At 41.8% G+C, this 22,263-nt stretch overlaps 1 protein-coding gene across 2 annotated transcripts in view; it reads left to right on the top strand.

The window, feature by feature from the left end:
• The window catches only part of MYZAP (myocardial zonula adherens protein), a 98,413-nt gene that overhangs the window by 54,666 nt on the left and 21,484 nt on the right, over positions 1-22,263 (top strand). The window contains exon 11 of one of the 2 annotated variants that reach the window (XM_047766261.1): positions 17,517-17,600. In XM_047766261.1, coding sequence (XP_047622217.1) covers positions 17,517-17,600 — 84 coding nt within the window. Of the gene's footprint in view, positions 1-1,615; positions 2,317-17,516; positions 17,601-22,263 lie in introns of those variants that run through there. The other variant, XM_047766262.1, reaches the window with a different exon arrangement.

Here is a 22,263-nt window from a genome sequence, read left to right as displayed (position 1 = left end):
TTCCCTCACATGAAGTCCGAAAGCTTATCTGTGTGATGGCTTCACACTCCCCAGGGTAGGATCTGGTCTGCGTCCACTGCTGCTGTCATCTTCGTCCTGATGTCTGGGAAGAAAGTGAGTTTCTGTTGTGTCTCAGGAGGTTAAGAACTCGACATAGTGTCCTTGAGGATGTGGGTTCAATCCTTGGCCTCGCTCAGTGGATTAAGGAACTGACATGGCTGCATGCTACAGTGTAGGTCAAAGATGTGGCTTGGATCCTGTGTTGCGGTGCTTGTAGTTCCTGGCCTGGGAATTTCCATATGCCTAAAGAGAGAGAGAGAGAGAAAGAAAGAAAAAGAAAGAGAAAGAAAGAAAGAGAAAGAGAAAGAAAGAAAGAGAGAGAAAGAAAGAGATGGACTGTTTTTTTTCTTTCAGTTCAAAACATCCAAGTATGATTACTCAGGTTCTTAGAATCCTTAATTGCTAGGCAATATATTTACTTCTACCTCAATAGAGTGTCATTTCTTAATAATAATAATGATATACTGGAAAAAAAAATGACCGGCCTGGGTTTTGCAGTCCTTAGCTCAATAATGACTTGATTTTCCTTGTGTGGGACAGTATATTTCAGTAAAGATTTGCGCATGTGAGAAGGAGCAGGATGTTCCCTTTTGAAATGAAGGATTAACACATCTTATGGGGTTAAATTCACCAAGAAAAGATACAAAGTGTCTTGTGTGAAGAGTGGGAGCAAACACCCCCAGGAGGCTAGCTCTTTGTACCAAATTAAGTCTCCTTTTGTGGTGTATGTCAGGGATTGGTTATCTTCTTCCCATCACTAGTTCTTCTGACTGTTTTTGGATCTGACAAAAAAAAAAAAAAAAAAACAAGTCCCCAAATATGCCTCTTTGAGACATTTAAGGATTTGCTAGAAAATTTAAAGAGATTGAAAAAAAAAAAAACCCACTTGTGTGGAAATTCACTCATCCATCCATTAACCAAGCATCTGCTGGCACCTTCTCTGTGCTGGGGCTGGGTATCATGGGGGGCGGTGCAGATGTGGTCCTGTCCTTGTGGATCTTACCATCTAGTGTTACCTGAGTTCCAGTCATCCTTGCCCTTGGGCTTCGTTCTTCCACTGAAAAGCCAAGTTAGGACTAGGTCCTCTGTCTCTAATCAGACTGAGTTCTTTAGTTGTCCTTAAAGAAAGCAGGAGGTCAGGGAGGAGCACAAGGCTGGAAGGAATCTGCAGCCAGAGCAGTGAACAGCTGACACATCTTTAAGTGTTACTTCTTCAGCCAACAGGACGTTCACACCTCTTTACCTATTCTCATCGAGGCTCAGTCTTCTGCCAACCAAAGCAGCTTTCTACAGGAAAGCAATTTAAAGAATTTAAATTCTCTCCATCCCGAGAATTTTCCATTTTGTATGGATTGGCCATTTGTTAGCACACAATTTATTTTTAAAATTCTTGTGTGCTGAAATGTACAATGCAAAAGTACATTTTTGCCAAATACCCTGTGTTTAGATGGTTCAGAGTGATCACCATCACTGATAATTAGCCCAGTGAGGGTAGGGGAAAGGAGCCGGGGCACTGAGCCCATAACCCTAACCCACTCAATTGAACTGTTTCCAGATCATGTCCCACGAGCTCTTCTCCAGATTTAGTCTTCGGCTCTTTGGAAGATGACAAAATAGTAGCCTGCTCTGGGTTGGAAGCAGTTCCTTTGATTGTTCATGGTTAGAAGAACACTTGTATTCTCTCTGCTGGGAAGAGGTGGCATGTATCTGTGATGAGCTGATGAACAAAACACGAAGGAACATGCTATTGAAAGGAAAACACGGCCATGTAGGGCCTTCATTTGTGGAAGCACCTACATACTGTAACCTCAACTTTTACAGCTTCACACTGCAGAGTCAAGAGAACTCAAAGATCCACAGAGTATTTTTAGAAACATGGGTTCCTAGACATCAAAGAAGGAACTGCAATGAAAAATAGCACTAAAAAATATTTAAGAAAGTTTCAGGTGGAGTCTGGTTCCAAGATCTTGGAAAATGAAGCCTTATTTATGGAAAAGCTTCCAAGGACACTTGCTAAAGAGATGGGAAGCAGGCTTGAAGAACTCCAGTGCTCCAGAATGAAGTACTCCCGACCAGATCACACCCCAGAAAATACAAAAGCAGCCACGTGTCCACATAGTTTGATTATATTTGTGTGTGGAAGGTGGCCCTGAGGATGTCCTTTGTGAATGGAGATCAACAGCGCTAGTCAACTTGGCACTCTTCTTGAAGAAATGTACGAATTGCTTCTATCACCATGAACAGATTGTTCAACTCACTTCATGATAAGAAGAAGTATATCTAATGAAAATAGAAATATGTTCAACTAAAATATGTCAAAGTGAAATATCCTCCATGTATGCTTTATTTTTAGAGAGGTCTTCCTGAGACAGCCGTAAGTGCTGATATCTCTTCATAACTAAACAGTTGCTGAGAATTGTAGTAGCAGTAGAGCAAGTGGTAAATATAGTCAATGGGTGGTATTAGCCTAATAATAATGATGTGAGTTTATTAAGGGGCTGGGTGTCACTTGGACATTGGGCAGTTTTCCACACCCACCACTTTTCCATGGCAAAGTGGCAGGTAGATCCTTTCTTGTCATTAGCTGTCTTTGGTCAAACTTTCACTTAGATGCTTCTGCCCAGCTGAAGCAAGTAAGCAGTGGATGGGGAAGGAAGCTGATGAATAGCTTCCCACATTAGAAATGAACTGTAAATGCAGTTTACTTATGCCAGTGTCCTGTATGAATGCAGATCCCCATCTACTTTACTGGGTTTCCAGATTTCTGCTGGGGAGTTTTGAATCATATTTAAGAATCACTTGAGATGTCACTCTGGTATAGGGACTGCACTGTTTATAGGGATATCTGCTGACTTCTAGAGAAAGTGGGTCACCAGTGGGGGCCTCTCTCCCAGGATTGTGTGCTTTCTCCCTGCCCTTGAGGTCCTTCTCTCTTTGGGGCTATGGACAGGAGCTAGAGGCCAGATAGGCCTTATGCTATGGGACAGAGAGTGAGTGACGTGCCTGGGCTATCTGCAGGTCCATGAGACTGCCTCCTAAATGTTGTGCCCTATATGCCCCATGCCCTTCCCCCTAGGCTACATGCTGGTTCCTAGGCTAGTTGGGGCTCTCCTTACATCTGGGTCACCTGCCTGACAGGACCTCCCTCCACCTGCTCCTCGCTGGCTTTGCCTGAGTCCCTCAATTCACCCCTTCCTGCAAGGACTGTAATATGGTGTGAACTTGACTTACTGTATCAAATATGAGTTAGATTCTCAAATTCTGCCCCACCTGACTCCACACTACCACCCCATCATGCCCCTCCCTCTCCCTTAACTGGATCCTTAGCCTTGGGCTCTTATTAAGGCTGTAATTTGTCTCAGGACCACTCACACCCCCACCCAAAGGAGATGATGCTCAAAAGTTGAGGCCAAATTTATTTACAGTAATTGCAGATATTACAGTTTGCAGTTCTGTTGTTTAACATTGTATTATCCACTTTAGATGCTTTATCTAAAATGAAGTTTTTAGAAGGTATCAGAAAGCTCACATGAGTGCAAACCTTTTTTTCCTCTGCATTATAGAAATGTCATAGGTTCATTGTAGGACATGTACTGATTAATGTATTTGTGACTCGAATTGTCCTTTCAAGGGAAAAGGGCTTTTCTTTGTAAATGTCATTGAACTCACTTTCTGTTTGTTGAAATTGTTTCTCATTGGTCTGAAATGTTTCTCGGAGACCTAGGTGCTCACACTCTGAACATAGTGGGTTTGCGTGGCTGTGCCCCGATCCAGGTAACTACCAGCTGGTGAGTGTTTCTCGTATTTCAGGGCTATGCATAGAGACCTCACATCCCACGCTAACCCTTTGTGGGAAACCATTATTACCACCGTTTTTTAAGTACAGCAAATCAAGACTTAGAATTTTAAAAAATAGTAGCCAGCAGTCTCTCCAGAAGGGATGTTGGTGCTTGGTCCACACCCAGATTTTTGACTCCAAAGCCAGCCTTGTTCTTTGCTTATTATTTTTTTTTTTAATAATTGGGGGAAGTGTAAATAATAGTAACTTATGGAGAATGATAAAAATTAAACTTACGTACTCCCTTTCTAGAATTAACAGATGTTCATTTTGAAACTTAAGCATGTTTTAAGATTTTTTTCTAAATAAAACATTATAGACAAAAAAGTTCTTACTTTACCTTTCCCAGGCCTCATCTTTTTCCTTCTCACTCCCACCCCCAACCTGACCCACTGCCTTCTTCAGAGGCAGTTTGGCTTCTACCCAGACCATAGTTCTTTGCTTTTATTAGACATATATATGTTTCTTGTCAGTATATAGCTCAGTTTCTATGTTTTAAAAAGTATGTACATTTTTATTTGTAATATGTAAATACATTTTATTGTATATATTTCACAACTGACTCTTTTTTTCCAGTTTTGTTTTTGAGATTGTTACATATAGATTTAAGTTATTCAGATTAATGGCCATCTAATATTCTTTTACCTGAATATATTGTAATATGTCCTGTTGATAGGTATTTAGCTTCTTTCCAGTTTTTTATTCTTTTGCAAGCAATGTCGTACATCTCTGTGCTTCTCTGGAGGATACTCGGGAGGAGTTGCCAGGGCCTGAGGTTGGCACAGCTTCCCCTCTGCTGGGTATTTCCTTCTTGTTCTCCAAGCGTACATGTCATGTACGAGGAACAGATTTCTCCACGTCCTCACCACCTCTTGGTACCGTTGATGGTAATTTTAGCCAGTGGTGAAATAGTATCTCTCTGTCTTCATTTTAATTTGCGTCAGCCTGATGACTGCTCATTCCAACCAGTGAGATTGAGCCTAAGTTTACTGACCAATCAGGCTCCCATTCCTCTGAATTGGTTGTTCCTACTTTTGTTCATTTTTCTGTTTGGTTGCTTTTCTTTTTCCTGCTGATATGTAGGAACTCTGTAAACAGCCAATATTAGTCATCTATCAAAAATATTTGAACAGTGTTATCTTCTCCTAGTCAGTGGTTTCCATGTGTTTATATATGGTATTTTGTATTATATACACTTGTCAAATTTTGGTATAAAGTTATCCATCTTCTTGTGTGTCTCGTGTGTTTGTCAAAAGTTTTAGAGTTTTGTTTTTCACCTTCAGGTCTGTAATTCCACCCCCTCCCCTATATTCTTACCCATCATTCTCTTCCTTATCCTATTTTCTTCCATAGCATTTATTATCTTGTAATATATCCTACACTTACCTGTTTTGCTTATTTATTTGTTGTCTATTTCCCTCCACTAGAATGTAAGCTCCCTAAGGGCAGTGTCTTTTGTCTGTTTTATTCATGGCTATATTCCTGATATTTCGAATAGTCACTGGCATATAGCAGGTACTCAATAAATATTTGTTGAACAAATAAAGAATAATCCATATGCATATGGAATTTATTGTTTTTGTATATAATATGAATAGAGCTTTTACCATTTTTTTTTTTTTTTTTTTGCTCTTGGAAAGCTTGCTTCTCTAACATCATGTATTGGAGTAGTCCATCCTGCTCCCACTGATTTTTCTCCTTTATCAAGAGTTGTTTCCCTTGCACCACTGTCTTTATGTATTCTTGTTCCCCTGCCTTTTTGTCTGCAGGAAACACAGTTCTTACACACAGCACTGGGTGGGAACAGGGGTAATGAAGAGCTAGATCCAACTTGTGGAGAGTTCGGTGATGGGTTAATCAGTGAACATTTAAGAAGCACTTTTTATGAACCAAATCTAAAAATGGGTATGAGCCCTCGAAGCCTTCAAAGGACTTTCTGGTTGACATTAAAACTTTTTTTTTGCTTTTTTTAGGGCTGCACCCACAGCACAAGGAGATTCCCAGGCTAGGGGTCTAATCAGAGCCATAGCTGCCGGCCTATACCACGGCCACAGCAACGCCAGATCCGAGCCACATCTGTGACATACACCACAGCTCATGGCAATGCCAGATCCTTAACCCACTGAGGGAGGCCAGGGATCGAACCCCAAACCTCATGGTTCCTAGTTGGATTCGTTTCTGCCGAGCCACAGTGGGAACTCCTGATATTAAAACTTTTTTATAACTCAAGGCAGAATATAACCATTAAGCAGGGGAATGAGCTCTATTCTGGGGGCACAGAAGCTGGAGAACATAGTGCTTAAGTTTGTAGGTTTCAAGTAAATTAAATCTGACTTTGCATCTTGCCTCTACTCTTGACTGGGCTTTATGTCTTGATCAAGTTATTAATCCTCTCCAACATTTAGTTACCTTATCAAAAAAATGGGAATGATGATAATAGTACCTCCTTCAGAGGTTGTTGGTTGACGGAAAGAATGTACACTAAGGGCATAGCTCAGTCCTGTCCGTGTTCACCAGTTCTCATGTGGGTGGAGAGTCTTTGGGGAGGAGGTGATATTTGACCAGGTCTTGCAGGCTAGGTTAGATGTTTCTAGGCAGGGATTGAGTGGGTGCAAAAGGACATGTCAAACAAGATATAAAATAAAAAAACCAAAACATGGAGGCCAGAAATTATAGGGTGGGTTCAGGGAACGTTATTCTAGTTTGACTGGTTTATAGGAGGGAGTCATAATGAAGAGACCAGGCATGTAGCTTGGGACTAAGATTATCAGCAACATGGTGTGGCGGAAACGAATCCGACTAGGAACCATGAGGTTGCAGGTTGGATCCCTATCCTTGCTCAGTGGGTTAAGGATCCAGTGTTGACATGAGCTGTGGTGTAGGTCACAGATGTGGCTCAGATCCTGTGTTGCTATGGCTGTGGTGTAGGCTGGCAGCCATAGCTCTGATTGGACCCCTAGCCTGGGTACCTCCATGTGATGTGGACGCAACCCTAAAAACTCAAATAAATAAATGAATAAAAACATTATCAACAACAGACCAAGAAAGTGTCCTTTAGTACTCTGCTTCTAATTCCTCTGTGGCTCCCTAGTGCCTGATCCAATCTGAGCCCCAGAGGGATGCCTCTGGCAGGGAGTTCTTGGCCAGTAGGAGAGGAGAGGGGCAGGAAGGGCAGCTGCAGGGCCCCCAGGATTGTCCTGGCCTGTGTAGGTGAGGGTCCATGTTCCAGGGCACTCGAACTTTAGGAACATTTTTTTTAAACTACCATATTTTTTAGCATGACCTTTGTGCTTGGTATGGAGCTGGGTGCTTCCATATACAGACCTATCTCAGAGATATTGCAAGTTTGGTTCCAAACTACCACAATAAAGCAGGTATCACAGTAAAGAGAATCACAGGAATATTTTGGTCTCCCAGTATGTATAAAAGTTATGTAGTCTCTTAAGTGTGCAGTGGCATCATGTCTAAAAAGACAATGGACATATCTTTATTAAAAACACTTCATTGCTAAAACAAAATGTTTACCCATCATCTAAGCCTTCAGTAAATTCTAATCTTTTTGCCAGTGGAGAATTCAAAATACTGTAAGAATTATCAGAATGTAACACAGAGATACAAAGTGAGCAAATGCTATTGGAAAAATGGCACTGATAGACTTTCTTTGAGCAGAGTTGCCACAGACCTTCCATTTGTGGAAAATGCATTATGTGTAAGGTGCCATAAAGTGAGTGTGATAAAACGAGGTGTGCCTGTACATTCTCACTGTTTAGCTTGAAATGGTTCTTCCCCGGATTCCTGTTCAGTATATGGTCTTCTGTTTCTGGTTCTGCATCCATCCAGGGCAGTGCAGGAATAGGGACGCTTAAAGCACCCTCTGCCCCTTCAGCATCCCATCTTCCTCTCAAGTCACAGAGAAGAACAGCCTGAAGTCTTAGGGCCCCAGCAAATCCTTTGTAAAAGAAGCCGTTATCTGCCAGTATTCTTCCCTACCTGGCTTCATCTCCAGGCGGCACTGCTGAGAGATGTTGTCCTTACTGGGAGGATGGAGGCCAGCCTGTGGAAATCAGGGTGGTATGAACGAACCTCATCATCAGAGATGAGGGTTTAGATCTCAGCCCTGCCAGCATCGAGCTCTAGGGTGACCAGCTGTCCTGGTGTGCCTATGAATGAGATGGTTCCTGACACATGAGACCAAAACCTGGAAAGTTCCGGCAAGGTGGGATGAGCTGGTCACCTCTTGAGTCCTGTGGTCTGAACCTTCCCCCTTACCCCATCAGCAGATGGCAGGTGCATCAGATCTCTGGGTAGGTGGGAGGACCACACATCACCTTTCCTGTTCCCTATTGCACTTACTTGTACGTTTCTCTCTCTGTTCACTGCTTTACCTGGGTATTTGTTCTCTGCAAGTGGAGACTAGGTCTTCCTGGCTCACTGCTATGCTCCTGGGATCTAGTACTGGGCCCAGTGCAGTTGAGGAATGGCCAATTGTTGAGGAATGAGTGAACAACGAAACTCTAGGAACCCCAGTTTCCTCGTCTATGGGGATGATGAATCTTAGGGTTGTTTCTGAAAATAATGAGCTAAGCCAGAAAAAGCCCTGGTACTCAGGACACCCCTTTTTCTCCCTTCCCATTGAATGCACGCAGATTGGAAAGCCAGTTTCTTCATCCTTCCCTCATGTTTATAGTTCAGTCGTCTTCAGGTACCCAGAAGAGTCAGGGTGCTGTTCCTTGCTAAACAGAAGTTGGGTTATCTTTAACATAAGAAAGAAATCAAACCAAATTAGATTATTTTACCTCAGAAGCTAGTTTCAACGGATCCTTTTGAATAGTATAGTTCTATTATTATATATTACTTCAAACTTAATAGAAAAAAATTGATTAAAATGTGTGCCCTGTTCATATCTGGCCTGGCTGAATGCCACAAGACACATTAATTGAAAATGAATCTCCCCAAACCCAATCAGGCATCATGAAGATGAAAAATGTACCTTTTTTCCCTCCGTTCCTTCATTGATTTTTCATTTTCCCCACTCAGAGCTTCATTTAGCAATTTTTCAGTTTCATTTTGTTGTGGCCTTAATTCATTCCCTTCACTACCCCCGCCCCGCCCCAATGAGATAATGTACCATTTTCCTTGTCCTTTTTAAACTGTTCTTTCCTGCTGCATTAGTGCAGGGAGGATCCTGAATTTGTCATGTCTCTTTGCCTTATTATTTTTTAGGAAAAGAGGGTAACGTCATTATTTTTAAAATTTTTACTGTTTTTTTTAATCAAAGATAACGCACCTAAAAATACATAACTGTGAAATTACAGTGTTACAACACTTCTAGAATAGAATAGAGAAAAACTGTAGCAAAAATGAAAAACATTTTCAGAGGAAGATATAAAATATCAGTTATTCTCATTTTATTTTCATGTTTTTCATGGTGAGGTATTTGGGGAGCAAACACAATTTCTGTTTTGCTAAGGGAAATGGAGAAAACTATCAGATCACAAAAGGTTGAGTTGAAAACAAGGCTGTGTCCGGGAAAGAGGGAGCTGAGGGAGGTGACTAAGACCCTGCAGGAGTTGTAGAAAGTTCTTGACTGTCTGGTGCCATCTGTGCCCCAATCAGATCACTGAATCCTTGGATCGCTAGGGATTTTGAAAACAGTAATGGGGATCTTCAAGTTACCTTCCTGTCAAATTTTCCAATAATCCAGTATCATACATTTCTCACCAAACATCTAGAAGGATTCACATTCAGGAATCCTATTGCTTTACTTTGACCTAGAATTCAGAGCGCAGTTATCTCGTTCTGACTCCTTTTAACTGCTTTGATTGGCAGTTATCCATCTTTGGTACATTTTCAATGGGAAAATGAATTCTTTCTTTATCAATGCATTTTAAAGTAGAAAGGCTTGGAGTTCCCGTTGTGGCACAGTGAAAAGGAATCTGACTAGGAACCATGAGGTTGCAGGTTTGGTCCCTGGCCTCGCTCACTGGGTTAAGGATCTGGCATTGCCATGAGCTGTGGTGTAGGTCGCAGATGCAGCTTGGATCTGGCATGGCTGTGGCTATGGCTGTGGCATAGGCTGGCGGCTACCGCTTCAATTGGACCCCTAGCCTGGGAACCTCCATATGCCGTAGGTGTGGCCCTAGAAAAGACCAAAAAAATAAATAAAATAAAGTAGAAAGTCTTTTAAAATAAGAGTCTTTTAAAAAGAATAACAAAGTAGAGTGTTAGTGGTAAAGGTTTGGAAACTTCTTTAATGTGTCAGGTGTCACAATAGGCGTGCCTACACCCTGATTTTGAATAAAAGCCCTCACCCCCTGATTTTGAATAAAAGTGCTTTAAATGGTTACTCTTAAAACTAGAATGAAAACAGAATAAAACAAATTTCAAAGAAAATAAGCAATAATATCACAAACCTAATTTGGATTTTAAAAATCATATTCCCTTACCCTTATAAGATCTTAAACAATTGAATTCAATGTGAGCATCAGTTTTAATGTACCTTCTGATATCATGCTCCATTTCAGTGTGTCTCTTGGTACATAAGGCATTTTCAGATACATGTATGTTATCATTTGCCAACTGGTAAGAAAAAATACCCCAAAGCACAGTTTCTTAAAAAACGATATCAAGTGATAGTATTTAATACTTGTTTGCTGCTGCATGTCTTATATTCATTCATTTCTTGCCACATCCCCAACCTCAATATTGAGTTATGTTTCATGAGTCTTGCACAATTGGGTACTATTCGCATCATTCTAATTATAGGGCTGTATCACATTCTGACATCTAACACGAAATGACCCGTGTCCTACATGTCTGTCACTAATGGAAAAAAAAAAAAAATTCCAGGAAGCTGAAAAGGCTCGAACCTGCTGGGTTGCTCTGAATCCCTAACAAGACCTTACTAAATTTTTGTACAGTTTCATTTCAGTCTGGTTGACATACAAGCTCTTTTTGAAGGAAATTGGCAGGGATCTTTTCACTATAGGAATCTATTTCCAAAGCAGTTTATAAAAATGTGTGGATTGATAGGGGTGATTTCACCTCCTAGGAGGACTGCTCTTTCATATAATGAGATCATTGATACACTAAACATCTGTTCCGTGTGGGTTCTGTGTCTGATGAAGGGGAAGGAAGTAAGCAAAGGGTGGTAGTGGCAGGGATGGGTCCTACTAGGGGTTTGCTGGAAGGGCTGAAATGGAACAGAGCAGAGAGCCCCACAACCAGCCTGAAGGACTTAGGAAGGGCTGGCCTGGGAGGTGACTGTTGAGTATTTCCTAACAGCAGAGTTCCTGGTACAGAAGGGGATGGAGGGTGGGAGGCTCCACTGGTGAAGGCACAGCCTATGCAAAGGCCTGGAAGCAGGACCATTGTACGTCCACAGCAGGCTGAGAGGATGGAGTGGCTTTTCTGCAGTGTTCATTGTGGGGCTGGGCAGGCATGAAAGGATGCTGCGGAGATAAAGTGGGACCAGAGCAGAAGGTCTTGTGTCCACACTAGGGAGTTTGAACATTAGAAGCTTGGGAGGGTTTGAAGAGAGTGCTAGCTTCAGCATCTCTGGGGTTAGGGCCTGGATGTGATGGCTCCTCCAGGTTATTCCAGTGTGTGGCTGTGCTGAAGAGGAAATACTTTGCTCAAACCATCTATGCAGGTAACTCAGTTGTAGTTAATATGAAGAAAAGCTGCTATCAGTTTTAAGAAACTAGATGACCTCCCAGCCTCTGCCATAAATATCAAACTAACCTATAGTCTTAGACACCCAACATCCTGCATGATCCGTTAGGCTGCAAGACATATCTTCAGTTTGAGTTACAAAAACCATGCTAATGAAGACCAAAATTAGTCATCTGTTCAATGAGTTAACATCAGTAAAAATGTTCTAGATTTTACCAAGACGGGTTTATTCACTATGTTCTATAACTTTGATATTTAAATTTAACTGCCGTGACAAGATTACATTCTTGGAAAGTAAGATAGCAGCATTCATTTTCTAAATCTCATCTGATTTCTCATTTCTTAATGTCTTGACCTGAGCCTGGTATGTTGGGTCATTTACCACCACCTGGTGACAGCTACATTTAAATGCAGCTTCATGAAGTGTCCTTAAACCTCTTGAAGGTCGAATTTACAAGCTTATAAGAGTCAAGAGCTACCCAAATAGGCAAAAGTACCAAATAGATTTCACTAGCATACTGGCTACATAGTTTCCTGGATTTGGGGGTGCCCCCAACTTTGCAGGGTGCTTTAGAGGTTCATCTAGGCCCCTAAGAATCTGATCCACACAACTTTGCCCCTGAAATCTAAGGGGTAGATTGCTTAGAGATAATGGATGGACAGATTTGTTGATCAATTCATTCAATATCTGAGAATATGAAGATAACCAAGGACTGGGCTCTAAAGAAGCTGATAGTCTAGGGAGAGAGAAACAGTAGTAGCTAATTTGAGTGTGTATCGTTCCAGATCTGATAGGAGACAGTATTTGAAGGCTCTTTGAAGTTGGCATTGAGAAACAATAGCATTTTCCACACAAACGTGTGACTTAGGTATTGTGGAAAAGAGTCAAAGGTTTGGGAGTCCAGTGTTACCTCGAACATGAGCAAACCCAGAAGGATGAGACTCTTCTTATTTTAGAAACCGTGGGCCTCACTTGGAAGAAGTCAGGGGATGTGCTCCAGGAGGAGACCCCCGGGGTAGGGGAGTAAATTGGGAATCAGTCTCTAAGCACCCTTTCTCTGTAATCTGAAAAGTCAGCCCCAGCCACAGAATATACTGTGCAGGATGCTTCTGTGAGAAATGCTTGAGGATGAAAGCAAGGGCATGCACAGCATTCGTTTTTAGCCAAAAGGCACAATCGCTTCCTGAGGCATCATTTGCTGAAAACACTTGAGCCTTGTTGTTAGAAGTTGCAGATCCCCCACATCCTCGATACTGTTCTTTTACTCCAGAACCAGCTCACAGTTCTCCCCTCAGCTCTCTCTCCATGTGATGTCTGTGCCTTGTATTTATTTCTGAAGCTAAAATCTAGTGGCAGAGATCAGAAGAATCCTCTTGGACTCTTTCTGTGAGCTGTTCACTGAAAGTCCTTACCCCTCATCTCTTGCTGTCCTGACTCACAGACCACTCTGATATTTCAGAGATGGTGAAATAAAGTGTGTGAAGTCACTTTTTTTTTTTTTTGCTTTTTAGGGCCGCACCCATGGCATATGGAGGTTCCCATGCTAGGGGTCGGATCGGAGCTACAGCTGCCGGCCTACACCACAGCCATGGCAACACATGATCTGAGTTGCATCTGTGACCTAGGCTGAAGCTTGTGGCAATGCCAGATCCTTAACCCGCTGAGCGAGGCCAGGGATCGTGGATATTAATTAGTTGGGTTCCTTACCACTGAGCCGCAACAGGAACTTCCTGAAGTCACTTTTTATGTAATTTAATGAACTAGTACCCCTAACCTTCTTGGAACATTTCAGTTAATTTCAGCACAGATTTTGCCCATCATTTAAAGATTTTAAAAGTCAATTTAAAAAAAAATCTGAACACTATAAGAAGGAATGAAAAAGGGACACTGAAGCAATGATTTTTGAAAATTACTCCTTCAAAAATTGAAGGAAATTTAAACAAATTTAGTTTTGCCTATAATCCTACCCCAATCCTAGAATGATTTCATTTCTTTAACTTCTCTTCCAGTTTTTACTTTCACATTGTAAACTTTTGTTTTTCTATCCCTCAAGGTTTTCTTGTAAACACTTTTCCATTTTGTCATGCATTTGTTTTTAATGTTTGTGTAATATATACCATCACATTGATATTCTGCAATTTATTACCTATTCCTTTAGTGCTGGACATTAAGGTTATTTCCATTTTCTCTCTATTATAAATAATAGGAGCAAGAACATCTTTGTATATATAGCTTTTTTCCTACATCTGAATTATATCCTTAGGATAAATTCCCAGGAGTGGGATTAGTGGGTCAAAGGGTATGAACAGCTTTATGGCTCTTAATATTTATTGCCGAATTGCCCAAAGGGTCATTCTAATTTACAATGCCACCTGCAACACATGAGAGTAGCTGTCTCTCTAGCCCTTCCAACACGATTTCTTCAGTCAGTAGTTTTGGGCAAATTTAATAGGTATCACAGGCTATCCAGTGACTGTTTTTAATTGTTAATTTAAAAAATTATTATCAACATTGGATTTTTTTCTCTTAAGTGTGTTTCTTATTGTAGTCTGTTCTGTATGGTTTACTTTTCATGTTGGAGTGTTTTGGTTTTTTTTGACATCAGGTAGAATTTAAAATATTTTATTATGAAAATGTCAAATTCACTCAGGACAAAGAAGGTAATGATGAGTCATTCCCCAGATTCAATAGACAGCACGATTTGGCCACATATGCCTGTCTACACCTTCTTTTCCTTTTATTTTTCTCCTTTGTGCAGTTATTTCAAAGCAAATCCCTGACATTCTGCATGTTTCCTGTATATTTCACTGTGCATCTCTAAAGCATGTGGACTTGTTCTTCTTAATCATAGTGCTATGATTAACAAAATTGGTAATATCTTGGTCCTATTTAATTCCCATCTGTAGTAAAATTTTCTAAAATGTCTTTTTATGATACTTCGTTCCAACCAGCATACAGAGAGGTCCACTGTGTTTGGTTGTAACATTTCTAAAGTCCTTTAATCTAGAGCATGCACTCTTTACTCCCTGCCCCACGCAAGTGGACCCCCACCCAGTGACTCATTGCAGGAACCAAGTCAGTCATCCTATAAAAGGTCCACATTCTGAATCTGATGTTTTGTTTACCTGTCAGCTTGATTAGATTCCATTTCAACTTTGTGTGTGTGTGTTGGGGGGCAGGTGGAGGTGAGTATACACCATGAGTGGTGCTGTGTGATGCATTCCGTGTTGCTCTGGGGCACATGATGTCTGGTAGTCCCACTTTGGGTGATGCTGAGGCCAGTTGTGGATTCGGGTGGTGACAGCCCACAGGACAGCTGTGATGTCCCTCACCAGCTTTGCCCTTGCTGTTTCGTCTCTCCATGGAGGTTGCTTGAGTCAGTTTCCTAGGGACCTTGCAGTGCTGATTTTCAGATTCTCTCATTCCTTTCCCACTCATTAACTGGAATTCTTCTGTAAAGTAAAATTCTTCCATCATAAACTAGCACTTTTTAGCAGTCTCAACATGCAGTTTGTACAAGTAAGGCTGGATCAGTGCTTTATTCTTTTCCCTACATTTCCAGCTTTCTAGGTAAGAAGTTGGTTTCTCTGTCATTTCCAATGAGTTGTTCCTGCTGCTTTGTTTTGTTTTTGTTTTTTATGAATCATAAAATACTCAGGGTTTTAAAAATATGTATTCCATGCATTTTACTCAATTACCCTATTCTTCTTGACACTTGAATCATCTCATCTTTGGCTCAAGGAAGACCCTTCTTGACTTTGTTTTCAGGAAGAACAAAGCACCTCAGACTCTTCTAGTATATTTTTTGAAAAGGAAAGATTATGAGTTTACTCTGATACTTTCATTTCAAATTTAATAAAACTTTTTTTTTTGTCTTTTTGGGCCACACCCATGGCATATGGAAGTTCCCAGGCTAGGGATCAAGTTCCCTCTTGGAAGTTACCAGCTGCCGAAGCTGCAGCTACCGGCCTATGCCACGGCCACAGCAACGTGGGATCCAGGCCATAACTGCGACCTACACCACAGCTCATGGCAATGCTAGATCCTTAACCCAACTGAATGAGGCCAGGGATCGAACCCATGTCCGCATGGATACCAGTCAGGTTTGTTACTGCTGAGCCACAATGGGAACTCCAGAACTTTTTTCAACTTTTTTTTTTTTTTTTTTTTTTGCCACACCCATGGCATGTGGAAGTTCCCAGGCCAGGAATCCAACCCACGTCATAGCAGCAACCCAAGCCACTGCAGAGAAAATGCAGGATCTTTGACCTCCTGCTCCACAGAAGGAACACCCTTGCTTCTTTGATTTCATACTTATATTTTCTCTCTTAACAGCAAAAATCTTGGTTTCAGACATTATTATAGTATAAAAAATAAAATAGTTTCAAAATACAATAGCAGTAGTACTACTAAAATTTTCCCAGTAAGTGAGAGATTTCTTTGCAATTCCATTTATCTTTAGTATACATTCTACTAAAAACAACCAGTCAAATTACTTTGTTCTAACAACACTTGAATTAATTATTTTAACCAATTCGATATACAGTTACATTCCTTTATTTCAGTTTGTTTTCAGATTTTAGGATTGGTTTTATATTTTGAATCTGAAAAATGTGCTTTCAAAATTACCCCTATATAACATAATATTTTCAGAAAAGTCTTTCTTCTGTTCTGTCTCTTCCATCTGATTTCCTCCCTCTCTCTGTTGGTAAATATTAATAATTAAGATTTCTTTTATCTTTGAAATGTTTCTTTTGCAAATTGTTATTCAGCCATATGCCTTCACCAGCTTTGTACTAGAGCTAGCCAACCATATACTCCTTACAATAAGCTATACCAGGTTTTAGAGATCTTCATTTTTTATTGAGGGTTACATAGACATCCATTGTTAAGATGTGTCATAGTTTTTTTGATCATCTGCTTGTTCATGGAGTTCTATATGTGTGTGTGTGTGTGTGTGTTTTCTCAAAACTAAATTCTGTGTCCAAGTCATTTCATATTTTGGCCAGTGAATCTTTGGGATCTATTCCTAGAAATAGAATTGTTTGTTGAAAGGGTAAATGTAATTGTACATTTGTGCTTCTTTTAGTTATTACTGGAGTCTTTTCTATAGGAATTGTGTCATTTTGCTCAGAGTCGAATTTTTTTTTTTGCTTTTTTTTTGGCAAATGCTCAAATTTCATACACAGAATTGTTGGAAAATTAGTGCATTCTTCAAAATCACACATTATTTATTGAACCTACACAGGGTTCCTTCTATTGTTCAAGACATGGCCTGGTGCAGAGTACCCTGGTTCTGCTTTTAGGGAGCCTGTGATTTGTCTATGGAGACATGGTATGTGAATGAAAAACAAAGAATAGTCCAAGATAGAACAGAATATAAAAACAAAGATCAACAAAGATGAAAGCCCAGCTCAAGTCTCTATCTTTAGGGAGCATTTCCCTGCTTACTCAAGGCCATGTGAGTCCTCCATTCACTGAATTGCTTTATTACTTTCAGGGACAGTGACCTTTTCCCCAGAGTAAAATTATAAACACTTGGTTGAACAAACAGGAATATACTAATAGGAACAGCAGAGCTGAGTGTTTGAAATGTAGGCTTCCTCATGAATTCAAGTGGAATAATTACTTTAGGTAGAGTTACGCCTGCCCTTTTCAAAGCTTGTTCTCTGGAACATCTGTGGGATCCTACGAGGGGTTACACAGGAAAATCAGGGCAGAAATGTTAGGCTGAACAAACCTAATGAGACATGAACTCCACAACTATGTCTAATGTCCCAAGCTTGCCCAGATACAGAATCCCATGTCCGTACTGTTCCAGGAAACGCAAAAGAACTGATATGCAGTTTCTGTTTGAATGGAAACCAAAGGCGTCTCTTCCTGTTGATTAACCTGTACAGTTCTGCATTTTTGATGACCAGTTTCCCATTTGTTTCTCTCTAGATTGAATCACTGAAGAAAAAGGTGCAGCAGAAACAGCTCTTAATATTGCAGCTTTTAGAGAAGATATCTTTCTTAGAAGGAGAGGTAAGAAGCTATGTTCCTTTAAGTTGGTGTCTTCCCTACCATTAAATTTTATGCTGCGGAGCCTACCTCCGACACTTAATTAAAAATATGGCTATTTCCTGGCCTTATAAAATTGATTGAAGGTTAACTGCCAACACTGAAAATGAGGTTCTGACAGCTAGTTTTTCTTTCCCATCTGACTCTCCTCACTCCCCCTTGCTGCTCACCTCTGGTTTTTGGCTCATTTTTTTCTTGCTGAAGTTTTCTGAGCAAGTCTGATAAGCTGTTGATGAATCCTGATAACGTCCCCTGTTTGTGTAGTGCTTTAAAATTTGCCAAGCACTTTCACATACATTCCTGACATGGTTCTCTCAACAACTTTAAGAAAGGCAAGGCGAGGATTATTATCTTTGTATTAACAAATTTAAAAAGAAAGACAGAGGGTAGGCAGATGGCTTTTTCAAGGAACATCCGGCTTAATGCTAGAGCCAGGTGCCAGGTGGAGTGGTTGATTCCTCATCCACTGCTTCTCTGTGGTATCCCTTCAATATGCCTTAGAGGCGACTGAATTTCATCTGAAACTTAAGGTATTTAGTATTCCTGACTCTCTGGCTTTTTAAAAGGCATTTTGGGGATTTTTGTGGAGGTTCCAGGGAAGGAAATTATGGAGTTGGAAGAACCTTAGGAGCTTAGGTGTTAATAGAAGGGGAAGCCTTTTCTTCTCTCTGAGGGCTCTTTATTAAGAACTTGGCATTGAGCCTCTTCCTATTGAGCCTCTGAGAATCTCTCCTAGTCTGCCCTCCCCCCCACCCCTTGAGTCCTTCCCCCATGAGAGTCAGCCCAGGAGAGCATGAAAAAAAAGGAAGGAGACAGCAAAGTATTGACAGTCTTTATGCTCCTAGTGTGTATTGGGTGGTTAATTACTATCCATATTTTTTGTATAACCTAGAGGGGAAGACTGGAATCAGACTTGCCCACATCTGAACTCTCAATCTGCTTCTGATTAGCTGGGTCACCCTGGGCAAGTTTCCTGGAGTTTCCAATGGGGGATGAGAACTGCACCCACCTATGTGTGTCCAGGTGATGAGACTGTGTAGAAAGTGCCTGGCAGGCGCTAAGCACCCGATAATTTCCTCTATTAAGAGGGATATCCTATGAGTTAGAATGTATCTCCTCCATTTTCTATCTGGAGAAACTGAGGTTCAGGGATGTTGAAGAACCTGCCCGCGGTGACAGAAATGGGTAAGCCTGAGCTCTCAGTCACCGTATTTGTTGTGGTGGCAAGCAGGGTCTTTATTGACTCTGTTTGCGGGGTCAAGGAGGGGGGCCGCATATATAGGCAATAAGCAGAAGTCCCTTGTGACCCCCAAGGACCAGGCAGCAGATTCAAAGCCCAGAGTCTCTGAGTCCTGACTGCTGAGTGAATGGACACCTGTCCTGTCCCGATATTTCCTCCCACCCCCGCACAGTCACAGGTTCCAACTCCAGCTTCATCAATGGACATTGCTGCTTCTGAGATCGCCCTGTGAAATCACAGCTCCCCCTGGGAGGGGTCCTTCCTTCTCAGTGAGAGTCAGGGAGTGAGAATCCTGGGGAAAGCCCACAGCTCCCAAGAGAGGCTGGTTCCAGGAGAGGAAAGAGATGCTGACCAGGGGGGCAGAAGGACCCCCAAGACAGTGCCCACCCCGACCCCTCTCCTTCCCCCACCCACACCCTGGCTGTGCTACTCAAGCCACCCCCCCTTCTGGGAGATGAGGAAACGTCCTGGGGGGTACTGTGCTTGAGAAGAGCCTTCCATATACAAGGGCTCTGTTTGATGCTTGCTTTATAAACTCCTTTCCTCTCTCGGCGTGGGTTGCCCAAGACCCTGAGGTGTTGCTATGAGTCCACATGGTTTATTTGGGAGATGATCCCAGGAAGCCCCAGTGGAGGAGGAGAGGTTCGAGTCAGGGAAAGGACAATAATGGGTGCCTTAGTGAGGAGGTTACCACCGTGGGCAGCTGCCCCAGGTGTCTCGGGGAAATCATGTGCACAGGCCTCTGAGCTAGCCTGCTGAAAAGTCAGGAAGCTGGGGCGTTTATCCTCTAACTCCTATCAGCAATAGGTTGAGGCTGGCTTCTGAGGGCTGTGGCATTTCTGGCCTGCTCTGGGCAGGGGAAGCCCCCAGGTCAAGAGTCACAGGTGCCAGGTCAGGAAATGGTACCCATCCAGAGCATGTGGGTGGGGCCGGCAGCATCTGCTATGTGTGTCTGATAAGCCATTCAAAAATGGTTTGAGGGAGTTCCCGTCGTGGCTCAGTGGTTAATGAATCCGACTAGGAACCATGAGGTTGCTGGTACAAACCCTGGCCTCGCCCAGTGGGTTAAGGATCTGGCATTGCCGTGAGCTGTGGTGTAGGTCGCAGATGCAGCTTGGATCCCGTGTTGCTGTGGCTGTGGTGTAGGCCGGTGGCTATAGCTCCAATTAGACTCCTAGCCCGGGAACCTCCATGTGCTCCAGGCACAGCCCTAGAAAAGACCAAAAAAAAAAAAAATGGTTTGCAGAGTTCCCATCATGGCACAGCGGAAATGAATCTGACTAGGAACCATGAGGTTGCGGGTTCAATCCCTGGCCTCGTTCAGTGGGCTAAGGATCCAGCACTGCTGTGAGCTGTGGTGTAGGTCATAGATGCTGCTCGGATCTTGCATGGCTGTGGCTCTGGCGAAGGCCAGCAGCTTAGCTCAGATTAGACCCCTAGCCTGGGAACCTCCATATACCGCGGGTGTGGCCCTAAATAAAGGTTTGAAACCATTTTTCCTTGAGCATTTAAACACTGATTATAAATTTGGTTGATTATTTTGGTTGATTTCCTTAAAATATTTAAATTCTACAAATTTAGTATGGCTCATTCTTTTTGATCATCCACCTTAAACAGCAGATACCACCTTAAACAGAAGATCTATGCAAAATCACAAGATTTAACAATACATTTACACATTCTTATATATTAAATATTTGGGGTTTGTTTCTTCACTGTTTCTTTCTCGTTCTTTTAATATCTTCTGAAGACTATTCTTTCACTTATTTCAGTGTTTTCATAGAGTTTATGTCATTTTGACACTCTCCAGATAGGTGACCTTTCAAATCCAAAGGAGCTATAGAATACTTCTGAATAGCTAAGGTTAGAGGCTGCCAGACTAGGTGGATTTGAGGTGATTCAAATTCAGGACGCCTTATCTTATGCACCATTAAAAATGCCTTCCTCATTAACTTTAGACCTTACTTGCTCAGGCCAGGGAAATTTTACTTCCTAGGAGATGAGTTAGAATTGAGTACTTGGTTTTCCTCTGCAGGCTGTGTGGCTAGTTTACCGTGTTACACACACTCTGCTGGCTGTCATCTCCTGGCTGATTGTGTGTGACCACTCATGCCAGTGACTTTCCGCCCCTCTTTCTGCCTGGCTGCTGTATGACCACCGGTGCCAAGCAGTCCTTCCAGGGTCCCTCAAGTCCTGGGACGACCTGACATAACTGTTCCTTTTGTTCGTCTTGCTGACTCAATACAGAAAAGTTATAAACAAACATAATTACCACAATGTAAAAGAAACTTCATTGCCTCATATATCTGTGCTTCCTAGTTTTAAAATTGACGGCAAACTGTAATTATCATCACCTTTCTTCTCTATTAAAACTATTTTATATTTTATTTTAACTTTCCCTTGGGTGGACATCATAAACACAAGGCCTTTCTCAGGCTCACCTTCCTTCCACAGTAGTGTTTTTCCTCTTGTGGTTTCGATGCTCACATGGTCACAACTCAGCTGGGGAGAGTTCTCCGTTACCTTCCTTGGCCAGGGATTGAGCCTGCACCACAGCTGTGACCCAGGCCATGGTAGTGACAATGACAGATCCTTAACCACTAGGCTACTAAGGAGCTCTGCAATAGGGTTCTTTTATTGTTATTATTATTATTATTTTACTGCTGCACGTGTGCTATATGGAAGTTCCCAGGCTAGGCGTCAAATCATAGCTGCTGCAGCTGCCAGGCTACACCACAGCCACAGCAACGCTGGATCTGAGCCACATCTGTGACCTGCACCACAGCTCACAGCAACACCAGATCCTTAACCCACTGAGCTGGGCCAGGGATCAAACCCACATCCTCATAGACAGCATGTCAGGTTCTTAATCCACTGAGTTCCAAAGGGAACTCCTAGAGTAGCGTTCTTGATGCTTGTGGAGTAATTCTTATTACACAACAATAGATGTTTCAGACCTGTCCTTATTTTTGTCCCATCCCAAAATGTGATTTTGGCTTGTCTCTAAGGAACCCTGGTTGGTGGAGAACCAGACTGCACACTATCTGGGCACGAGTGTTGGTAGTGGGTTAAAGTGCCATGCCTGCTGCTAGGCCCAATTCAGTAGTAACACAAGTGGGGAAAAAAAACATCTTTTTAAGATTATGAGGTTGCACTGACATTTTCCAAATTTATCTAGTTATATTGCTTAACCATATAGAGTTCTGTTGGCCGCTAAGAACATTATGTTGGCCTATTCTAATACCAAGAATTTTTTTTTTTAATGCATGTCCCACAACTTTTTAAAACACTTTATCGAAGTATAGTTGACTTACAATATTGTGTTAGTTTCAGGTATACAGCAAAATGATTCAGTTATACATATATCCATTTTTTTTTCAGATTCTT

This window comes from Phacochoerus africanus, chromosome 2 (genome assembly GCF_016906955.1).
Source record: "Phacochoerus africanus isolate WHEZ1 chromosome 2, ROS_Pafr_v1, whole genome shotgun sequence".
Taxonomy (NCBI): domain Eukaryota; kingdom Metazoa; phylum Chordata; class Mammalia; order Artiodactyla; family Suidae; genus Phacochoerus; species Phacochoerus africanus.
This window is presented reverse-complemented; position numbering and strand designations above follow the sequence as displayed.